Below are 24,444 nucleotides of genomic sequence, written 5' to 3'. Positions count from 1 at the left end.
CTAATTGCATATCCCTGATCTATATAGATGTATATAAAATGCACTTTTTATCTATCAAAAAGTGTTTTCCAGCGCTAAACCTTTCATCTGATTTCTAAATTGCTGCATTTGTAAATTTCAAAAGCCAATAAACAGGAATAGTGGTAAAAAAAAAGCTGAAATCAGAAGCTGATTGGCTACCAAGCACAGCTGCACCAGATTTTGCACTCTCCGGTTTTAGTAAATCAACCACTTTGACCCCTTTCACACTCACAGTGTGGCTGCGTTAGCGGTAAAACTATCATCGTGCTAGCGGCGCTTTTCAGTCGCTAGTGGGGCCCATTTAACCCCCGCTAGTGGCCGATGAAAGGGTTAACGAAACGCGCCTCGGCCGAAGCAATTTGCATACACTTTGGCTGCGGTGCCCATTCATTTCAATGGGCAGGGCGTTTTAGGAGCGGTGTATACACCGCTCCTAACCCGCTCCAAAGATGCTGCTTGCAGGACTTTTTCTAAAGTCCTGCAAGTGCATCGCTCCAGTGTGAAAGCACTTGGGCTTTAACACTGGGGCTGCAGGGACGGCGTTTTACAGGCGCTATTTTTAGCCCTTTAGCGCCTGAAAAACACCTCCAGTGTGAAGGGGGTGTTTGTCTTTTTACTACTACTAATGCGTGAACATGGGACCTTCCTGGCAGAAAGTTCCTGTCCAAAATATACGAGTATGGTCTGTATAGTGTGTGTGTGTGTGTGTGTTTACACGCATATACACACTTGTGCATGTTAAGATTCTTCTAACAGTGCTAAAAAATCATATAGGCGAGGTGTGATTTACGTGCATATTTGTGGGCATTTGCATGTATGCACGTAAAATACTGACCAGTAAGGATGGGTTCACACATGAGCAGCCGCGAGTTCGTGCCTGGGATCCGATGTATACACCGGTTCAGGTGCGATTCAGGCTCGAATCAGACTCAAAGACACACCGGACCCTTTTCTCTTTCGTTCATAGACGGACACAGCCTTCATTGACCTTAGGGTTATGCTTCTTCCTACCAGAAAGAAGCATAACCCTAAGGTCAATGAAGGCTGTGTCCGTCTATGAACTCAGAGAAATGGATTTTACGGTGAGTACAAAAATCCTTTTTTTCAATCCGGATTGTGATCGCCCAGGACATATGTGAACTGGCTCCATTGAGAGACGTTCACACTCGCCTGTCATGCGAATTAGATGTGGGGAAAACCTCATCCAATTCGCATAGGTGTGAACCAAGCCTAAAGCCCCATACACATGATCAGAAAACCTTACAAAAAATACCACTTTAGGAGCGATTGTAGGATAATCGGATCGTTGGTACAGAGCCTTCGAGAGCCGATCATAACAGTTCATGCAAAATTATCCGATCGATCAGGCACAAATTTTTTTTTTTACGTGCGATGCCAGATCATACGATTTTCGTTTTAATCAGTATCGTTGTTGTTCGAAAATGCAATGCAAATACATTACAACACATGGCATCACTTCCGAATTTTTTTTCTGTCCTACGAGAATTTTTGGGACTTTAGTAAATTCTTCAGGTTTGATCTGAGGTTAGCATACAAAAAAAACAAAACAGCCGATCATTCGTACGGTAATCTCATAATGCAGTTTTTTTTTACTGATCTAAACATGGCACTAGTTTACTGGTATGCAGGCTAATTGAAAGCAATAGGCTGCATTCAATTAGTAAAGAAAACACCTGAATGCCCAAAAATGTGTCTTTTTGACACCTGTGTGCAAGAGCCCTACTAAATACTGTATACTGTCAGTATTGGAAAGCGACCACAGCACAAATAAAGCAGAACAGTAGCGAGGGGAATGGCAGCAGATCTTACCGTAACGTGCAAGTATGCTTAGCCTTCTTCTGGGTTGAATGACAGTTGGCGAGCCCAGGCTGTCACATTGCGAGATCACCGTTCAACATATGAGTGCCCTTCATCACCTACTGCTGCTGGGCAAGAAGAGGAAGAAGAGGGATGTCGTTGGACCAGCAGGATGACAGCTTGAATCAAGGTATATAAAGTGCATTCAGGATTCAGACCCCCTTCACTTTTTTCAATGTTGTTATGTTGCAGCCGTATACTACAGTTGTTTAAATTCATTTTTTTTTCTGATTAATCTACACTTAGGCTCCATTCACACCTAGGCGCTTTAACGCCTGAAGCCCGACGCTATTGCAGCCTAAAATACGCTGGAGGGGTGATTTAACATTGTTCTCTATGGAGATGGTTCACATCTCCACGCCGAAACGCCGTACGCCTGAAGCTCAAAACAAGTCCCGGACCCTTTTTTTCAGGCGGCTTCGGCGTTCGGCATAGCCGATAATGTGTAAATCACCCCTCCAGCGAAAACAAGGTTAAAAAACAACGCGTTTTGTCGCGGCAAATCGCGGTACAAAACGCTGCAATTTGTCGCGGCAAATCGCGGTACAAAACGCAGCGCTAAGGTGTGAATGCAGCCTTAGTGCCCCACAATGACAAAGTGGAAACAGAATTTTAGAAATGTCTTTGAATTTATTAACCACTTGCTTACTGGGCACTTAAACCCCCTCCTGCCCAGACCAATTTTCAGCTTTCAGCTCTCTCACTATTTGAATGGCATACAACACTGTACGCAAACAAAATTTGGCACTGTTATGTTCTAATGCTGTGCTCTTTTCCTCCCCAATGTCAGGCGTCAGATTTGATCCCTGAGGACGAACCACGAGAAACCTTCCTGTGTCATGTAAACAGACTGGTCAGTGAACTGACCACACCGGTTCAGGAGGTTCCTGTGGACCTATTGCAGCAAGCTTGGTCAGTGGTTAATGTTTTGCTTGTAAAGTTTCTGAGGTGTGCTTATATCGGGGTTCGACAAATCCTGGGCGCCAGGTCACAATTGCGACTAGAATTAGCGACCTATTCTAGTCACAATACTTTCTGTCACACCGTATTTGCACAGCGGTCTTACAAGCGCACTTTTTTTGGAAAAAATACACTTTTTTTAATAAAAAAATAAGACAACAGTAAAGTTAGCCCAATTTTTTTTTATATTGTGAAAGATAATGTTACCCCGAGTAAATTGATAACACGTCAAGCTTCAAAATTGCGTCCGCTCATGGAATGGCGTCAAACTTTTACCCTTTAAAATCTCTATAGGCAATGTTTAATATCTACAGATTGCAAGTTTTGAGTTACAGAAGAGGTCTAGGGCTAGAATTATTGCTCTCGCTCTACCAATCGTGGCGATCCCTCACATGTGTGGTTTGAACACCGCTTTCATATGCAGGCGCTATTTACGTTTGCGCTCGCTTCTTCACGCAAGCTCGGCTGGACGGGGGGCGTTCCTGGCTACTAACCTTTTTTAGTTGGCTCCTAGATTCCAAGCAAATTTGTCAAGCCCTGGCTTATATATCATTATTCAAGAAGCAACATGCATAGATAGTATAGGTCAAAGAAGAACTCCGCTAGGCACTGTACACCTAAACTGGCCACCAAATGTAATGTGTGAAACCGCCTAAACGGCATATCAAGCCAATACCTTTTGTTAAGCTGGCCATATATTATACGATTTCCTAATTCAATTTATTTTATATTTACCTTCAACTATGTAGTGCGAGGGCCTGCCTGATTGCTTACAAATTGAATGACCAGCCTTAGTTTTGGATAGAGTGGGGAAGGATTATAAATGATATTAAGTTTTATTGCTGCCTGTGTCCCTGCTGAAATTGCACGCTAAAGTACAAAGCAAATTGGGGTTCATAGGCGTGCGCACTGGGTGTGCCAGGTGTGCCTGGGTACACCCTAATCACCCTCGGGCTACAGGTTGGGCACCAGGGTTCAATAGGATAGTTGGCAGTGTGTTGTAGAAAGCTGCTCTAAAGCAGGAAGAGAGATACTTTCCATTAGATCTCCAGGAGAAGGGGTGCTGGCATTCAGACAGACTCATCCAAATGTTTTGGGCATGCGGGTGAAAAGGTCGCTGCTTTCCCGATCAGCTCATGTGAGATAAAGGTAAGAAATGGCTCTTTCGCATGCCCTCTGTTCCGTTTTCCCCAGCCCACCGGGGCTTAGTAATAGAGGTCATAAGCCTTATACACACGTACGGGATTCCCGGCGGTAAAAAGTCAGCCGGGAAACCCGAGGGGAAAACCGAGAACCTGCTCGGTAACTTTTTCCCCCTACACACGCCCGGGTTTCCCGACAGGAAAACTGCCATGAGAGCTTTCGTCGGGAATCCCGGCCGTGTGTGTGTGTGTATGCTCCACTGCAGTGTTTCCCCATAGGAAAACTGCCGGGTTAAACGCCGGGATTCCAGGCAGGAAAAAAGAGAGCCGGTTCTCTTTTTTTTCCCGGCAGTTTTCCTGTCGGGCAAACTGCGACGGAGCATATACACGGACGGTTTTCCCGGCCAGAAGCCCTCCTGGCAGTTTTCCCGTCGGGAAAACCGGTCGTTCGTACAAGGCTTTAGAGTGTTGTAGAAAGCCTTCTGTATCATCGGCTGTATTTTATACACAGGATTAAATGACTCAATCTCGTATAAGACTTCTGAATTTTAAATTAAAAACAGACAAAATCCCAAAGCAGGCTGGTCACTGGTATTCTCTTTTTAGCTAACCCATAGTGCTCTGTGAATCCTGTTTATTCATTAAACATTTATTTGTAAAACAGAGATCGTATGGTTAGGATAAAAAAAGATATTGATCGTCAGCATTGAAGGATATAAGCTAAAAAAGCCCAAATGCATTTGTCTCCCAATCTATTATAACAATGGCTGTCAGTTATCATCTAGCTGCAGCAAGTATTCTGTGTATGTCAGTGCGCACAGTTATGGGCTCATGCAGTTGTTTATATTCCTGCAAATATAGAGTAACATGCAGAGGAGCAATAATCAGAGCCGATCTACATTCTAGGGTATAAGGTCCCATCTCACAGTACTTTTGATGTCAGTAGCATCCCTTTTATATCAGGAATGATTTTCTTATCTCAGTCTGTATATTTTTACACCTCTGTTTTCAGTCTTCAGCTATGGAGGGACGCCATAGATAAATTAGCGGAACGGTCCATGGAGCTACGATTTGTACTGGGCATGCCCGACAAGGATGTGACAGCAGAAGTTCTAATAGAAGAGACAGGTAATATCTTCTAATTATGTCCAGTATGTATGACTACACTGAATGGAATGGAGTAAATACAACCTGCTGTTACTTGTATGCACTCACAGTTGCAGTGCAGAGCTTATTAATCAGTTTGACGAAACACCACTTGTGGCTTAAAAGCACTCCAGAAGTAAAAGAAACGATATAGAGGTTCCATTCAAAGTAGTATTAACCCTTTCACGTCTAAGCCTATTTCTGACATTTATTGCTTGCAAGTTAAAATCCGTATTTTTTGCTAGAAAATAGAACCCCCAAACATCATATATATTTTTTTAGCAGAGACCCTAGAGAATAAAATGCCGATCGTTGCAATAGTTTAAGTCACACGGTATTTGCGCAGCGGTCTTTCAAATGCAAATGGGAAAAAATACACTTTCTTGAGATAAAAAAAAAAAAAAACTAAACGGTAAAGTTGAACAAGAAAGGAATGTGGGACTTTGAATGAGGCAATTAACTTGTGGAGGTAGAGTGGTTAGTAAACAAAGTTTTTGTGACAGTAGTATGAAACAAGTAAAAAAGTTATTATATATATATATATATATACACATATATATACACACATATATATACACACACACACACACACACACACACACAGTAAAACCTTGGTTTGCGAGCATAATTCGTTCCAGAAACATGCTTGTAATCCAAAGCACTTGTATATCAAAGCATTTTTTTTGATGGCACAGTGGGAACGTTTGATGGGCACAGTGGGAGTGTTTGATGGGCACAGTGGGAGCGTTTGATGAGCACAGTGGGAGCGTCTGATGGGCACAGTGGGAGCATCTGATGGGCACAGTGGGAGCATCTGATGGGCACAGTGGGAGCGTCTGATGGGCACAGTGGGAGCGTCTGATGGGCACAGTGGGAGCGTCTGATGGGCGCAGTGGGAGCGTTTGATGGGCGCAGTGGTTGCGTTTGATGGGCGCAGTGGCTGCGTTTGATGGGCGCAGTGGCTGCATTTGATGGGCACACTGGCTGCATTTGATGGGCACAGTGGCTGCGTTTGATGGGCACAGTGGCTGCGTTTGATGGGCACAGTGGCTGCGTTTGATGGGCACAGTGGCTGCGTTTGATGGGCACAGTGGCTGCGTTTGATGGGCACAGTGGCTGCGTTTGATGGGCACAGTGAGGCTGCAATCGATGTTTTTTTTTTTTTTCAGTTTGATTGCCCCCCCCCAATATTTTTGAGCACCAGCCGCCACTGCACTTGGACACCCATGCAGGTCTGTGCAGCTGGCTTCCTGTCATTGATTTCAACAGGCTGCCTGCATGGGGGCCCCTGTGCATCCCACGTGAATTTCGACAGCTCATTATGCCTGTATGAATACGTGTGACTTCAAAATTATTTGTTTTCTCAGTTGGGTTTAATAATACTGTAAGTATAACTTTTGTTCTAAAAGTGGAAATCCACACTAATGTTGCCTGCACACCCTCTAATGTGATGAAAAATTCCCATCACACCGTGACTGCATCTGCTTTTGTATATGATCAGGGATTCTTTGTGTATATTACAGTACATGAGACGAAAGGTCGGAGCACCTTGTCCTCGGGAAACGTATTTGTTTATTTAAAATTACTATTAAAAGGAACGCGCAATCACTTGTAGAATCCACAATGGGTTGAACAGCTCAATTTACATAGAGCTGAATGCATCTTCGGAGGCCCCTGAAACCGCATTCAGCTGTATTAGGATTTACTGGCTGTGGTCAGCGATTGGGCTTTAATGCCCATCCTGTGATTGGCCTGAGGTTATTGGTTACTTTGCAAGGACACGGTGCTCTGTCCTTCTTTTTGTCTCCTAATACACAACAGATCTCTCTGTTTTTTAAAGTTGATGCAGGGAACATTCGATTGCCTCAGGAAGGATTTTTTTCCCCTGCTGTAGCAAATATAATCGTGCTTTGCTGGGGTTTTTTCACCTTCCTCTGGATTAACTGTGGGTATAGGATTGTGTATATGGCAGGGTTTGACAAATTTGCTTGGAATCTAGGAGCCAGCTAAAAAAGTTAGGAGCCAGAAACGCGCCCCGTCCCGCCGAGCTCTCGCGCAGAAGCGAACACATATGTGAGTAGCGCCGGCATATGAAAGCAGTGTTCAAACCACACATGTGAGGTATCGCTGCGATCGTTAGATCGATCGAGAGAAATAATTCTAGCCCTAGACCTCCTCTGTAACTCAAAACAAGCAACCTGTAGAATTTTTTAAACGTTGCCTATGGAGATTTTAAAGGGTAAAAGTTTGTCACCATTCCACAAGCGGACGCAATTTTGAAGCGTGACATGTTGGGTATTAATTTACTCGGCGTAACATTATCTTTCACAATATACAAAAATATTGGGCTAACTTTACTGTTGTCTTATTTTTTAATTTAAAAAAGTGTATTTTTTCCCAAAAAAGTGCGCTTGTAAGACCACTGCGCAAATACGGTGTGACAGAAAGTATTGTAACAACCGCCATTTTAATCTCTAGGGCAGTGATGGCGAACCTTGGCACCCCAGATGTTTTCGAACTACATTTCCCATGATGCTCCACTACACTGCAGAATGCATGAGCATCATGGGAAATGTAGTTCGAAAACATCTGGGGTGCCAAGGTTTGCCATCACTGCTCTAGGGTATTAGAACCCCCAAACATTTATATATATTTTTTATTCTAACGCCCTAGAGCAGTGATGGCAAACCTTGGCACCCCAGATGTTTTCGAACTACATTTCCCATGATGCTCATGCATTCTGCAGTGTAGTGGAGCATCATGGGAAATGTAGTTCGAAAACATCTGGGGTGCCAAGGTTTGCCATCACTGCTCTAGGGTGTTAGAATAAAAAATATATATAAATGTTTGGGGGTTCTAATTAGAGGGAAGAAGATGGCAGTGAAAACACCGGAGATGCTCCATTAGTCTTGTCATGGGGGGGACGCACAGAGACACAGGATACCACCGCCGCACGATCGCGTCGGGCCGCGCCGGCCGGTAATTGAGGCTGCGGCTTTGGGGCCTTCTGCAGGCTTATGCTTCCTTCCCCAGGCACCAGGTCGCCAACTCTAGTCACAATTGCGACCTGGCGCCCAAAGTCTAACACCCTTTGTTTAGAAAATTTGGAGACCGCTGCTTAAAAGTATTAGCACAGCCGAATTTTTTTTTTAGTTTTGGTTATAGTAAAAAAAATTGGGCTATCTGTATCGAATTGGGGAAACTTCCATAATTTCCTGTACCAGAAACAGCAAGAAGTGAGCGGAAATATCTGAGGAGTGAGGAGAAAGGTGTCGCAATTCAAGAGTTTTTCTTTGACAGTGGTCACCATATAAAGGGAAAATCTCCCCAAGGGCCAGGACAAGAAAACACTTCCACACACTATCCAAAAAAAAAAAAAAAGTTGTCTTTTACTTTAAAGAGAACAATGTTATTCAAGGAAAATGAGTAAGTCAAATGCTTTCAGGTCACCACCTCAATTTACAATATGAAGAGGAATCCGAGGCTTCAAATGACCAATGTATGTGTGCTGTGTTAGTCACCAGGAGATCTTCCCTGTAATTGAAGGAGAATCCCTTGAAGGGATTTTACACAATCTTCACTTGAATTGCCTTTATAAAAGCGATTGCCGTGTTTCAAACAGAAGAAAAATCATATTTCCTGTATTATAAAATGTCTCCTCTTGTTCTAGTGGTGGATCAGAAACGTGGGAAGGTAGGGAAAGATGAGAAAAAAACAGGAGGGACGAAAGACGATAAAAGAGCGCCTGGAGGAAGGGAAAAAGAGGAGAAAAAAGGAGGAAAGCACGGCGTAAAGGATAGATTGGAAAAGGAGGTATATTGTTACATTATTGGTGCGTATAGCTTCAAACTCATGCCAACAAGTGTTTGGATTTATAGCAGAGAACAACCAGAAGGTATAAAATACAGGTGGGCCAAACAGGACCAAGAAGACCTCCACTGAACCAATATGAAGCATAGTAAAGCTTTCTTAACCACTTCAGCCCCGGAAGAATTTTCCCCATTTCTGACCAGAGCACTTTTTGCGATTCGGCACTGCGTCGCTTTAACTGACGTGGCACCCAAACAAAATTGATCTTTTTTTTCTCACAAATAGAGCTTTCTTTTGGTGGTATTTGATCACGTCTGCAGTTTTTATGTCAATTTAGGAAAAAAACTATTAGCTAGATTCAGAGAGAGTTACGGCGGCGTATCAGTAGATACGCCGCCGTAACTCTGAATCTACGCCATCGTAAATTTAAGCGTATTCTGGAAACCAGATACGCTTAAATTAGGCTAAGATACGAGTGGCGTAAGTCTCCTACGCCGTCTGATCTTAGGGTGCATATTTACGCTGGCCGCTAGGTAGCGCTTCCGTTGTTTTCCGCGTTGAATATGCAAATGAGCAAGATACGCCGATTCACGAACGTACGTGCGCCCGTCGCAATTAGTTACGCCATTTACGTAAGAGATACGGCGGCGTAAAGATAAAGCTGCTCCCTAGGTGGCGCAGCCCATGCAAGGTATGGACGTCGGAACAAGACTATCTTTTTACGTCGTTTCCGTAAGTCGTTCGCGAATAGGGCTGTGCGTAAGTTACGTTCACGTCGTAGGCAGTGTTCCACGTATCTTAGGCATTCTATTCGACGCATGCGCACTGGGATACGTCCACGGACTGCACATGCGCCGTTCGTTGATAGCGTCATTTACGTGGGGTCATGCTTAATTTCCCTAAAAAACGCCCACCTCTTTCTCATTTGAATTAGGCGCGCTTACGCCGGCCCATTTATGCTACCCTGCCGTAACTTATGACGCAAGTGCTTTGTGAATACAGCACTTGCCTCTCTAACTTGCGGCGGCGTAGCGTAAATACCATACGCTACGCCCGCACAAAGTTACACTGCCCTACCTGAATCTGGCTATATATTTTTTTTACCTTTTACTATAATAAATATCCCCAAAAAATATATATAAAAAAATACTTGTATATTGATTGATTTGCGCAAAAGTTATAGCATCTACAAAATAGGGGATCGTTTATGGCATTTTGTTTTAATTTTATTAGTAATGGCGGCGATCTGCGATTTTTATTGTGACTGCGACATTATGGTGAACACATCAGACACTTTTGACACAGTGGGGGTTATTTACGAAAGGCAAATCCACTTTGTACTACAAGTGCAAAGTGCACTTGGAAGTGCAGTCGCCGTAAATCTGAGGGGTATATCTGAAATGAGGGGAAGCTCTGCTGATTTTATCATTCAATCATGTGCAAGCTAAAATGCTGTTTTTTATTTTCCTTGCATGTCCCCCTTTGGATCTACTGTGACTGCACTTCCAAGTGCACTTTCAAGTACACTTTGCACTTGTAGTGAAAAGTGGATTTGCCTTTAGTAAATAACCCCCAGTGTGTCCTAGGGAGTGATTCTAACTGTGGGGGCGATGGGCTACAAGTGACTCGACAGTGATCACTGCTCCCGATGACAGGGAGCAGTAGATCTCTGTCCTGTCACTAGGCAGAACAGGGAAATGCCTTGTTTACATAGGCATCTCCCCGATCTGCCTCTATGTAAGACGATCGCGGCACCCGGCGGACATCGAGTCCGCGGGACCTGCAGGCACGCTCACGAAGTGTGCGGCGGGCGCACGGCAGCAAATTCAAAGCAACATACAGGTACGTCGCTTTGCGCAGTCGTGCCATTCTGCCGAAGTATATTGGTGTTAGCCGGTCGGCAAGTGGTTAAAACAGAATTGGGGTTATTTACTGAAACTGGAGAGCTCTGTCCTCCTCTGATCTTTGGAGGTTCCACAGGGATATGGATGGTTTTTACTTTGCCTGCAGGCACCACAAGGTCACTGCACTTCAGCACTCTTATTGTATTTAACATGTTTATGCCAGAACAGGTTCCCTTCAAGCCCCCCCCCACCCCCACCCCTGTGACAACTAAATCTCGCATTTCCGCTAATCCTGTCTATTATATGTGTAGGGTAAGATTTACTGGAAAATAAGCATTTGTCTAATTGACACGAATAAGCACATGTGATGCATCAGCAGTTTTTGTCACTTTTTTGGCTGCAAAGTTGAGTGCATTTTAATTGAAGGATTTTTTTTTCTTTACATTTCATCCAGGACCGTCCTAGCAGCAGGAAGATGAAGGGCAAGGAAGACAAGAAATCCTCAAAGATGACAGCCCTCTCTGGAGAGAACAAGGAGCTGGTATCATCCGGAGAAAGCCTGGACTTGTCTCCTCCACAGTCCCGTCTCTGCCAAGTAGATCCAATTATACAAGAGAAGTATCAGGAGAGCCTGTACACTGAGGTGTGTAAATGGAAGTCCTACGGGTGAAAATAGAATCCCAGGCTAATATGACACTCACCTTTTTGTTCAGCCATGCATTCATCTGAGGCCTTGTACACACGGCCAGACATGTCCGATGAAAACGATCCGCGGACCGTTTTCATCGGACATGTCTGCTGGGAGGTTTTGGTCTGATGTGTGTACACACCATCAGACCAAAATCCCCGCGGACAGAGAACGCGGTGACGTATACGACACCGACGTTCTCTGACGCGGAAGTTCAATGCTTCCACGCATGCGCCGAATCAATTCGACGCATGCGCGGGATTTCAGGCCGCTGGTTATACGTCATAACCAGCGGACATGTCCGATGAGTCATACTAACCATCGGCCATGTCCGACAGACAGCTTTCCAGCGGAAACTTTTGTCCGCTGGAAACCTGTCCGCTCAGCCGGAAAAATGTCCGCTAGGCCCTACACACGGTCGGACATGTCCGCGGAAACTGGTCCGCGGACCAGTTTCAGCGGACATGTTCGGTCATGTGTACAAGGCCTGAGGATCATTAAATGTATTGTAAACTAAGTGGAACTAAACCCCTCAATTTAACCGTTTCCCAAAATGGTTAGACTTAAAGTGGAGTTCCACCCAAAAATTTAACTTCCTTTTCGGAATCCTCCCCCCGTCTAGTGTCACATTTGGCACCTTTCACGGGGGAGGAGGGAGCAGATACCTGTGTAATAGAGATAATTTGCTCCCACTTCTAGGCATAGATACCCGAGTGACCTACGACACGTCCGGTGCCTTCTCCGTCCCCCCGCTGTCTTCTGGGAGACACACAGGTCCCAGAAGACAGCAGGGACCAGTGGGTTCGCGCAGCGCGAGTCGTGCATGTGCAGTAGGGAACCAGGAAGTGAAGCCGCAAGTATTCCCTTCCTGATTCCCTTACCAAAGATGGCGGCGGCACCCAAGAGCCGAGGGACAGATCGACTTTGGGTGCCGACATAGTGGGTGCCCAGGACAGTAAGTGTCCATATATTAAAAGTCAGCAGCTGCAGTATTTGAAGCTGCTGACTTAAAAAAAAAAAAACGTTGCGGAACTCCGCTTTAATGAATGATAAGTGTCCCAGTTGCATGCGTTCTCAACCAACTGGCGATATAACTGATCACATGTGCAGTACCATGGTAACTACAGTTCAAACAAAGGCCAAGATGGCAGCCTCCTTGACTGTTAAGACAGGAGGGTTTAGTTCTGCTTTAATTTTTTTGTGGGCTGCCAATGGCTGGCCTCATTTTGAAAGGTCTAGGTCCACAGACCCGGAAAACAAGTGTGCATCCACCAAAGTCAAAAGTTCTGGTAAAGTAGATGTAAACCCAATCTCATATACTGTAAGCTTTACATGGTATTGTCATTTCATAAGTGATTTTCAATCTTTTAAAATTTCCACCATTATTGAAATAACACCTGCTGCCATGAAGGTTCTTGGTCAGGCTTTTCCTGCTATGCGGTGACAACTGTCTTTAATGTTTGCTCCTGTGTTGTCACCCTGTCACAAGAGCAGCTGTGCTGACATGCATTGCACAGACATGGTTCAATATTATTATCAGGAAGCTGGTAAAAAGCAATGATGTGCAGCTGATGGTGCAGCCAGTGCATGCAGACAGAGGCTGTAGCAGATCAACAATGCGGAGATGGAAAAAAAAAAAAAGAGGATGGGGGGAAAAGGCGTAAACTGCTTTTTTCTTTAGGAGTAAAAACATGGAGATTGTTTGATATGCTCCGCATTGGCAAACAGAATGTCACCCAGTTACAATTAAGATTTGCTAGAACTGTTCTGTGTCAGTAACTCAAAAAGCAATGAAACCAGTTGGTTAGGTAGTTTTTTCAGAAAGTCGTTTTCCCATTTTTTTTGTGGTAAAATTAGGTGCCTCGGTTTATATTCGGGTCGGCTTATACTCAAGTATATACGTTATCTACCAAAAACTTTTTCCCAGTGCTAAAGCTTTCATCCAATATCTACCGTATTTTCCGGCGTATAAGACGACCTTTTGGATGCAAAAGAATGCATCCAAAGTCGGGGGGTCGTCTTATACGCCGGTACCTGTCTCCGTCAGGCTGCGGGCATCCATGATTTAAAAGCCGCGCCTCCTCCTCAGACTGTTCCGCGATTGGCGGAACACTCATTTTCCCAGCAGGGCCTCTGTTCTGTGTTCCGCCAATCACGGATGCCTTCTCATCCTCGGACGAGAGGACATCCGTGATTGGCGTAACACTGAACAGAGGCCCTGCTGGGAAAATTAGTGTTCCGCCAATCGCGGAACAGTCTGAGGAGGAGGTGCTGCTTTTGAATCATGGATGCCCGCAGCCTGGAAGCCAAAATCTGAAAAGAAAGTAAGGTAGGGAGATCGTCTTGGCCGGCACAGTGGAGGCATGTGGTGGCACAGTGGAGGCATGTAATGTGATGGCACAGTGGAGGCATGTAATGGCACAGTGGAGGCATTTAATGGCACAGTGGAGGCATGTAATGGCACAGTGGAGGCATGTAATGTGATGGCACAGTGGAGGCATGTGATGGCACAGTGGAGGCATGTGATGGCACAGTGGAGGCATGTAATGGCACAGTGGAGGCATGTAATGTAATGGCACAGTAAGGCATGCAATGTAATGGCACAGTGGAGGCATGTAATGTAATTGCACAGTGAGGCATGTAATGTAATGGCACAGTGGAGGCATGTAATGGCACAGTGGAGGCATGTAATGTAATTGCACAGTGAGGCATGTAATGGCACAGTGGAGGCATGTGATGGCACAGTGGAGGCATGTAATGGCACAGTGGAGGCATGTAATGGCACAGTGGAGGCATGTAATGTAATGGCACAGTGGAGGCATGTAATGTAATGGCACAGTGGAGGCATGTAATGCAATGGCACAGTGAGGCATGTAGTGGCACAGTGGAGGCATGTAATGTAATGGCACAGTGGAGGCATGTAATGTAATGGCACAGTGAGATGTGAAAAAAGCCTGTTTCTGTCAGCGGTTGTTCTGGCTACCCCTTAGCTTCCAGAAAGACTAGTAGAAAGGGGGTAGTGTTATACGGCGAGTATATCCCAAAACCAACATTTTTCCTGGAAAAATAGCGAGTCGTCTTATACGGCGGGAAATACGGTAAATTGATGCATTTGTAAATTCCAAAAGCCAATATAAAGAAATAGTAGTGGTAAATAAAGCCCTTGTGGGTTTAACTCATAGTTTTTTTTTGTTCAAGTCTCCTTTAAGGGGGCGTGGCAAGGGGTGTGTCCTATGCCTACATACATTTACTAGCAGGTGTCCCTCATTCCCATTTCAGAAAGTTGGGAGGCATTCCACCCTATCCAAAATCTAGAAAAAAGACATTGGGCTGGCATTAGACATCCGTGTTGCAAAAATTTTTCAGAAGCTTTAATTTTTCCATACCCCCGTGAAACCATTTTGACGTGAACCAAATAATAACATTTTATGTGTAGTGTACCTTTTTATATGCAGGTGTCTGCACAATACGGATCCTTCAATTTTAGGGTGAAGCTTTTATATAAAAAAAATCTCTGTTTTCTGCGAGGCGACACTTTATCCCTTCGTTAGCAGCAAGTGTCTGAGAGCGAATCCAGGCAGAGTCAGGACATGGAGGTATAAAAAGAATGTTCTTGGAAGGAGATGGTATAGATTATTAGACTTTAGGGAAGGCCAAGATGTGCTGGCCTCAGAAAGGAGCCGGGGACTTGCTCTGTACATTGATTAAGCTTACAGTATGTCCACAAGGCGTTCCTGTGGGACCTATATTCTAGAAAGACAAGTCCATACACCAGCAGCCCGGGCTGACGTCTCACATCCTGAGACTGAACTAATTGGACACCAGGGTCTGAGCACATGCCTGTGGCAGCTGTGAGCCCCATCTTAGCATTAGAGCCATAGGAGTGAGGGACTGTGTGTGTTAACTGTTTACATTGCTCCTATTGGTTAGGTGGCTTAGTGTAGTAGGCCTAAATCCTAAAGGGATGATATTTAGTTTGCTCAAGCACTGAGAATCATTAACAATCAATTTTTGTTTATTAAAATACCGTTTTACCTGCTGACCTTCTGCGGCTACTTTCAGCCACTTCCTTTCTACATGCACTCACTCCAGTGAGGACTGTACAACATTGCTCTGGACCGGCTTCCTTATAGTGGCAATTGTCAGAGCTTTTCTTCAGGGGGAACTTGGTGGAACTCGGCTCCACCACCGCTGGCTCAGACCCTTTGGTGCCTGCTCACCACAATCACTTGTAAACACAGAAGTCTGGTTTCTGTGTTTACAAGTGACAGCTCTGCACTCTTAACCACAGCGCGGCTCTCAAGTGCCGGGTCGACGTCCTGTTGTTTACATTCCCTGTGCGCGCCGCTGGGGGCGCGCAGCGCGGAAACACTGTGGAGAGATTTTCTGTTGCGTCTACAGGACAAAAAGGTAAATCTCTGTAGTGGTTTTGATTTTTTTCTACTTTTTACGTATTTTGGAATTGCCCATTGGCCCTTTTTTGTTGCTTACCTTGTTCTTGGAGCTCTTCACTCATGTTTTTTTACCCTCTTGAGGTCATCATGGGTACTGAATATATCTTCTTGCAGCCAAAACCACGAGGAGGGATTTACCAGGGTTCCGTAAATCATTGAGGCTCATGAGACTGTAGGCAATTCAGCCATTTTATCTCTAACTTGGGCAATGTGATTGGTGCTTTGCTATCAGTCATAAGGCTAGTGGGTGAAGCTGGGTGTGTCCTGCTTCAGACTGGAAGTGAGGAGGAGCGATATGAGTGGCAATGATGGTGATAACCTTCCTCTACAACTTACATAAGCATACCCTGCTGTAGTTGTGGTACCTCTGCAGTGATTTCCAAAAAAAAGTCTTCTCTCTCCGCTGTCTTCTCTCTCCGCTGTCTTCTCTTCTCCGCTGTCTTCTCTTCTCCGCTGTCTTCTCTTCTCCGCTGTCTTCTCTTCTCCGCTGTCTTCTCTTCTCCGCTGTCTTCTCTTCTCCGCTGTCTTCTCTTCTCCGCTGTCTTCTCTTCTCCGCTGTCTTCTCTTCTCCGCTGTCTTCTCTTCTCCGCTGTCTCCTCTTCTCCGCTGTCTCCTCTTCTCCGCTGTCTTCTCTTCTCCGCTGTCTTCTCTTTTCTCTTCTTTTCTCCTCTCTTTAATTTTCTCTTCTCCTCCTCCTTATGTCTTCTTCTCCTTTAGCTTCTCTTCTGCCTCTTTCTCTCTTCTTCTATTTTCCTTTCTCTTCTTCTTTCTCTTCTCCTCTTCTATACTCTTCTCCTTTCTTCCTAGTCCTTTCCCCTTTCTCTTGTTGTCTCGCCTTTCTCTTCTCTGTTCTCTTCTTCCCTCTCTCCTTACTCTTGTCATCTCTTTTCACCTCTTCTGCCTCGTACACACGATCGGTTTTCCTGGCAGCAAAATTGCCAGGACAGCTTTTGGCCGAGTATGTATGCTCCATGGCAGTTTTCCCGACAGAAAAATCCTGGTAGGAAAAATGAGAGCATGTCTTCTATCTTCCTGCCGGGATTCCCGGCGGTATTTTCCTCTGCAGTTTCCCTATGGGGAAAGCCTGCAGTGGAGCATACACACGGCTGGGATTCCCGGGCCAAAGCTCTCATGGCAGTTTTCCTGCCAGGAAAACCGGCCGTGTGTAGGGGGGGGAAGCTGCCAGGAAAACTGATCAAGGCATTTTTTAATTTTCTTGCCTTATTACTCTCCTCTTCTATTCTCCTCTTGTTTCCTTTTCTCGTCTCCTTTCCTTTAGCCCAGGTTCACACTGGGTACGATTTGAGATGCGATTTCACATGTAAAATCGCATCTCAAATCGGTGGCAATGGCACCGTCCTAATCGGTGCAACGCCGCATCTGCGGCGATTTCAAAAAGTAGTTCCTGTACTACTTTTTGCGATTTCGGGCCGCGATTTACATTGAACCCTGCACAGATGTCTCTTAAATCGCGGCCAAAATCACGGTAAAACCGCAGCCGCGAAATCGCGGTAAAATTGACATTTTACTGCGATTTTGAATTCGCAGCAGTGTGAACCTAGCCTTACTCTCTCTCTTTTTATCTTTTCTCTTCTTCTCTCTCTTCCTTTATCCATCTCTCTCCTCTTCTTACAATGTATCTATATTCTGCTTTCTCATTTGAGCTCAATCTTACAATGATATCTTTTTTGTTTTCAGTTTTATGGAATCCTGGTCTCAGTGGCGGAAGATTTGGTAACCATTGCAGAAGACCTAAAAAGCAATACAACCCCCAGTGGGAATCTGGACACTTTGGAGAGCTTACAGTTCATCATTCCTCAATAAAGTTTCACATTCATGTTTTTGGCAGAACTGCTTTTACACTTTCATTTAAATGCCCCCTTTCCCCTCCCCCCAAAAAAAAAAAAAAAATTGGTTTCTTGGTTTTGCATCTTCTATAAAGTTTGACAAGAAACCATACCAAGAGCATATGGAAGCGGCCACTACTCTCTTTGACTACTGAAACGTACTTAGCGATAAGGCCGAAACAATGGCTCCAGTACTTTGTAAATCACTGACCTGGAACAAGTACAGAAACAGATCAAGTGTTCTGACTTAAAGCTAATCTCCAGGCAAACAGACATATTTTTATTTTTTACCTCAATGCGATTGGCACCTTTGGGGGGGGGGGGGGGGGGGTTGGGGTGACGGACAGGATACCCGTCTTTGGAAAATATGTAGAAGCATACATTTAAAATAGAAAAAACCCTAGAAATTAGATTTTTGAGGCAACAAATAAATTAAAAAAATGTATAGAAAAAAATATTTATTTTTCATATTAAAGATCCAACATTTATTGAAATGTATATCATGATCTACAAACATTAAAAACATAGACAGTGATTGAAATCTGGATATTGATTTGATACTATCCGTCATTGACTTAAGTCACCAGATGGTGGCTGTAGAGGCGGGTTATCCGACGTGTTTCAAATGCAAAGCATTCTTCCTCAGGGAATATTAAAGTATCATAATCTACAATAGATCAAAAACACAGATTTCCATTAAATATCAAATAAATAAATCACATTCCTTAACTTTGAGTGTGACTACCGTATTTTCCGGCCTATAAGACGACCTTTTACGCCGGAATTACACAGCCAAAAACCGGGGGTCGTCTTATATGCCGGGTGAAGCAGCTGCTCAATCGATATCAGCCGCCGGGTGCTCTGTAAGGCTGTATGTGATCTGTATTCTGTGCCGCTCAGCCAATCCCGATGCACTCTGTTGATGACAGAGCATGCTAAGCCTGCTCGGATTGGAGTAATAACCTCTGCCAATCCGAGCAGGCTTAGCATGCTCTGTTATCAACACAGTGCATTGGGATTGGCTGAGCGGTGTATATACAGACTACATACAGCCTTACAAAGCACCCGGCGGCGGCCTCTTCGTTTTAAAAGGCATTACTACCGCACAAGGGGGTCGTCTAATACGGTGAGTAGACCACAAAACCACAGTTTTCAGCAGAATATTAGGGGGTCGTCTTATATGCCGGCAAATACGGTATTAATAACTCACTTTTTTCATGTAGAGGCATACATATAGGCCTAAACTGAGGAAAAAAAAATATTTTTTTTTAAATAAAATTTGGGATATTTATTATAGCAAAAAAGTAAAAGATAGTGTTTTTTTTTTCAAAATTGTTGCCGTTCTTTTGTTTATAGCTCAAAAAATAAAAACCGCAGGAGGTGATCAAATACCACCAAAAGAAAGCTCTATTTGTAGGTAAAAAAAAGGACATTTTTGTTTGGGTACAGCGAAGCACGACCGCACAATTGTCAGTTAAAGCAACGCAGCGCCAAATTGTAAAAAGTGCTCTGGCGTTTTAGCTTTATCTCAGATTTTTTAATGCGCATGCCTTTTCAGGTCAGTGACTTTGAAAGTACTAAAGCCAGAGACAGCCAGGGAACTGGTATTCTTAGACGCTCAGTAATTGCAGCCTCTGTATTTCTGTCACTTGTGTTTCTCTCATACAGGCTTCTTGTTTCTCTGGGAGCCTCCAGTGGTGATCTACCTCCAGCAGAATCCCCAGTTCTTAGCAACTACTGGGATCATTATGAAGGTGTCACTGTTCCCCGAGGGGGTTCCGGGACAGAATACAGAAGAAGTATGATTGCATTGTTATGGTCTTGCGGGAATTTACAGAGCAGTATGGGGACATGTCCCTATTGAGGTCTCTGGATATAACAACATAAAAGAAGGAAGAGATTTAACCTGCTGGGGCTTGTCAAGGCTGATATATCAATTTTGGGTAGCGTTGGCCTCTGAAGAAAAATCAATAAACGTATCCAGCAGAAGCAGGTTTGAAATTTTTATGAGTCCTTCTGTTTCCTCGCACCAGGCTTCCAGAGAAAATGAGAACTGTGTTCTTATAGTGTTTATAAAGCTTTTTTTCTTACCTGAATGCATTCTATGCATCCAGGTAAACAACCTTTCAGTAGCCGTTCCTCTCCCCTTCTCCCTAAATACCTACCCGAGTGTAACACTGCAGGAGCTGCTGGCAAACAGCTCCCCCTAGTCCTGCATAGCCAGGCAACAAGCATTTTTCTCTTCCGTTCATAGACGGACACAGCCTTCATTGCCATTAGGCAGATCTCCTGGTAGGAAGAAGCATAACCCTAATGTCAATGAAGGCTGTGTCCGTCTATGAACTCAGAGAAATGGATTTTACGGTGAGTACAAAAATCCTATTTTTACTCTCATTTGGACACAAGAAACAGCTTGGTTTTGTTGTTTTATTGGGGTGATAGCTTGGGTGGGGTCGAAGGGTTATGGGATGCCCAACTTGACCGAAACGATGGATGGGGACAACTTCCTTCCTATGTACAAAATCCTGGATTGTTCCCTCTCCTGGCCTTCAACAATCTCTAGTGATCAAAAGCAAAGTCCCTTGAGGACTAGGAGCTCTTCGCCCCTCTAGAAAAATAGCACAATGGGCCAGATTCTCAAATACACCGGCGTATTTCTGAGTTAGGCCGGTCGTATCTATGCGACTGATTCATAGAATCAGTTACGCATAGATATGCCTAAGATCCAACAGGTGTAACTATGTTACACCGTTGGATCTTAACTGCAATTTTAAAATGGCCGCTGGGGGCGTACGCGGGCCCGACGCAGTCACTTTACGTCATTTACGTAAGCGTTTTCCCGGCGTATACTTACCTCTGCTTCTATGAGGCGCAGCCAATGTCAAGTATGGCCGTCGTTCCCGCGTCAATTTTTTTTTTTTTTTACGTCGTTTGCGTACGTCGATTCACAAAACCGCTCGTCGCAAGTTATGCTCACGCCGAAACCAATGACGTCATTGGGAGCAATGCACGCCGGGAAAATTTGCGGACGCCGCATGCGCAGTTAAATCGGCGCGGAGACGCGCCTGATTTAAATGCTACACTCCCCCTAGCCACGGAATTTGAATTCCGCCGGGGGATTTAAGATACGCCGCCGCAAGTTTGGAGGCAAGTGTTTAGTGAATTACCCACTTGCCACTAAAACTTGCGGCGGCGGATCTTAAATCAGATAGATTACGCGGATCTATAGATCCGCTGATCTATCTGAATCTGGCCCAATATGTTGTGAGCTGCATGCAGGAGTATCTCCTCTCCTTTGTAGAACTGCTCCCAGCTCTACTGCCTGCAAGAACTACCAGCCCTCCTGGCTACTGGTGCACCAGCCCACCTGGCTGTTCCTGAAGATCTCCCAGGGCAAGGGATAGGAAGGGTTAAAGAGTAAGTAAACTCTGATGGGTTTTACTTCCTCTTTATTTTCCTGCATCGCATAGTAGCCCATTATGTGTCACTTACCTGAAACCGAAGCCCGTGATGTCACCGCTGTCCCCTGTGCAGGAAGCGTCCATTCTTCATCACTCATCCTTCCGGAAGCCGCCAGTCACGACATGGGGGGGAGCCACCAGTCACGGCGTGACCTCCTTTAGAAACAGCACGATTGCCGTTTCTAAAGTGCGCCTGCGCTGCTGTCTACGGTGCATGCGCCGTAGACCTCAGCGCACGTCTCTATTGTAAATATCTCCTAAACCGTGGAGGTTTAGGAGATATTTCCAGCACCTACAAGTAAGCCTTATTCTAGGTTTACCTGTAGGTAAAAGTGGTTGTACAACCACTTTAAAGCGGAGTTCCACCCAAAAATGGAACTTCCGCTTTTCTGAACCCTCCCCCCCTCTGATGTCACATTTGGCACCTTTCATGGTGGAGGGGGGGGAGCAACAAGCGTATTTTGATTGGTTTGCGCAAAAGTTATTGCGTCTACAAACTACGGGAAAGATTTGTCATTTTTATCGTTTTTTTGTTTTTTTTTACTAGTAATGGCGGCGATCTGCGATTTTTTGCGGAATTGCGGCAGGCAGATCGGACCCCTGACACTTTTGGGGGTACCAGTGACATTACTACAGTAATCGGTGCTTAAAATATGCACTGTTACAGTAATAATGCCATTGGCAGGGAAGGGTTTAAGTTATTTATTATTGTAATTGTAACAAATAATTTGTTTTAATAACACAGTTAATTGCATGTGCAAATATTTTTTTCCTCTTTGTGTATGTTTAGGTGACCAGGGGGCGAGGGGTGAAGATGGGATTAGCTCGCACAGGGCGCCTGAACACCTAAGGCCGGCCCTGCGTGCAATTGACATTCAAAATGTGACGGAATGATGTACAAGTGTATAAGTGTCCGGTATTGAAGTGGTTAAAAGAAAAAGTTCAGTTGTGCTTTAATTAAAGACTCTCTCTAAGCTGCACAGGTGCTGCTGAAACCGGGGCGGCGAGAATGTAAAGCATATTCATAAATTCACAGGAACAGAAGAAAAACTATTTCACCGACGGCCCCACAAGGAGACCCTCCGGCACCCGCGACTGCGTGTTTGCGCTTGTTACCCGAGAACATTGCTTGACCTGTGCATTCTGTACAACACCGTGCAAGACTTCAAAACACAAACCGTGTTTACTGTGTACATAAAGCCGGATTATAATCCACCACTGATATTGTCAGTCGCTAGGAATTCCCGTGTGCGTGACACACGGGGGAGGGGCGAACAGGACGGACCTGTCCACCCATGACTGTACCGGCTGCTGCTCCAACCTTCCACCCAGATCTACAGGAAACTGGATGTCATGCCATTTTCGTGCCCTTCCCTTTTGCCCTAGATCTGGGCGTGCACGGCACACAGGAAAACCTGTACAGAATGGCATGTACGCGATCGTTTCGCAAAACCATAAAAGATATTATTAGATCTACCTGTCAATTATGGGGCTTTCAAAATCATATGTATATGTTTATAATAACCAAAAGGATTTCGATTGTCACAGCTTACTTTCGACTACCATATTTATTAACATAATTAACATAACAATGTTGTTATTAACCCTTTCAGCCCCGGGCCATTTGGCTGCCAAATGACCGGCCACTTTTTGGGATTCGGCACTGCGTCGCTTTAACCACTTAAAGGGGAGTTCCAGCCTTTTTTTAAGTTTATTAAAAGTCAGCAGCTACAAAAAGTGTAGCTGCTGGCTTTTAATTAACAGACACTTACCTGCTCCACGGCTCCAGCGACGCGCCGGCCTCCGCTCCTCGCCTCCCCTCGCCGGCCGGCGTCTTCATTCCTAGTGTGGGCACCCGGCAGTGACAGCTTTCGACTTCACGGCCGGGCACCCACTGCGCATACGCGAGCGGCAGTGCGCATGCGCAAGCGGCGCCGTCCGATTGGACAGGCGCTCGCCTACAGGGAGGGGCTGCAAGAAGGCGATTAAGCTAATCGCCTTTCCAGCCCCTCGGCGGAAGGAGGAAGTGGGACAGGAAGTCCCCTTCTCCTGAAGCCCCCACTCCCCCCCCAAAAAAAATTACATGCCAAATGTGGCATGTAAGGGGGCGAGGAGTGGGTTAAGCGGAAGTTCCATTTTTAGGTGGAACTCCGCTTTAACCCCCGGACCATATTGCTGCCCAAAGACCAGAGCACTTTTTGCGATTCGGCACTGTGTCGCTTTAACTGACAATTGCGCGGTCGTGCGACGTGGCTCCCAAACAAAATTGGCGTCCTTTTTTCCCCACAAATAGAGCTTTCTTTTGGTGGCATTTGATCACCTCTGCGGTTTTTAGTTTTTGCGCTATAAACAAAAATAGAGCGACAATTTTGAAAAAAATGAATATTTTTTACTTTTTGCTATAATAAATATCCCCCAAAAATATATAAAAAAAACATTTTTTTTCCTCAGTTTAGGCCGATACGTATTCTTCTACATATTTTTCGTAAAAAAATCGCAATAAGCGTTTATTGATTGGTTTGCGCAAATGTTATAGCGTTTACAAAATAGGGGGTATTTTTATGGCATTTTTATTAATATTTTTTTTTACTAGTAATGGCGGCGATCAGCGCTTTTTTTCGGTACTGCGACATTATGGCGGACACTTCGGACACTTTTGACACATTTTTGGGACCATTGGCATTTTTATAGCGATCAGTGCTATAAAAATGCATTGGATTACTATAAAAATTACACTGGCAGTGAAGGGGTTAACGCTAGGGGGCGGGGAAGGGGTTAAGTATGTCCCTGGGTGTGTTCTAACTGAAGGGGGGGGGTTGGCCACACTTGGGGAAATGAGTGATCGCTGTTCATACATTGTATGAACAGAAGATCAGCATTTCCCCCCTGACAGGACCGGGAGCTGTGTGTTTACACACACAGCTCCCGGTCCCCGCTCTGTAACGAGCGATCGCGGGTGCCCGGCGCCGATCGCGCCCGTAGTGGCCTGCGCGGGAGCCGACGTAGAGCTACAGGCTCTCGCGCAGGAGAGCCGACTTGCCGCCGTAATATGACGGTGGGCAGTCGGCAAGCAGTTAACGGACAATTGCGCCGTCGTGCGACGTGGCTCCCAAACAAAATTAACATAATTTTTTCCCCACAAATAGAGATTTCTTTTGGTGGTATTTGATTACCTCTGCGTTTTTGTTTTTTT

The 24,444-nt window shown here is 44.9% G+C and overlaps 1 protein-coding gene across 1 annotated transcript in view; it reads left to right on the top strand.

Annotated features, from left to right (window-relative positions):
- The window catches only part of LOC120918872 (MYCBP associated protein), a 59,765-nt gene extending 41,844 nt beyond the window's left edge, over positions 1-17,921 (top strand). The window contains exons 16-20 of the mRNA XM_040330726.1: positions 2,690-2,811; positions 5,014-5,129; positions 8,818-8,960; positions 11,256-11,444; positions 17,642-17,921. Coding sequence (XP_040186660.1) covers positions 2,690-2,811; positions 5,014-5,129; positions 8,818-8,960; positions 11,256-11,444; positions 17,642-17,767 — 696 coding nt within the window. The 3' untranslated portion in view covers positions 17,768-17,921. The remainder of the gene's footprint in view (positions 1-2,689; positions 2,812-5,013; positions 5,130-8,817; positions 8,961-11,255; positions 11,445-17,641) is intronic.
- The last annotated feature ends 6,523 nt before the right edge of the window (positions 17,922-24,444 follow it).

Source organism: Rana temporaria, chromosome 12, assembly GCF_905171775.1.
Source record: "Rana temporaria chromosome 12, aRanTem1.1, whole genome shotgun sequence".
Taxonomy (NCBI): Eukaryota; Metazoa; Chordata; class Amphibia; order Anura; family Ranidae; genus Rana; species Rana temporaria.
The sequence above is the reverse complement of the archived record's forward strand: the minus strand, read 5'-3'. Positions and strand labels throughout refer to the sequence as shown.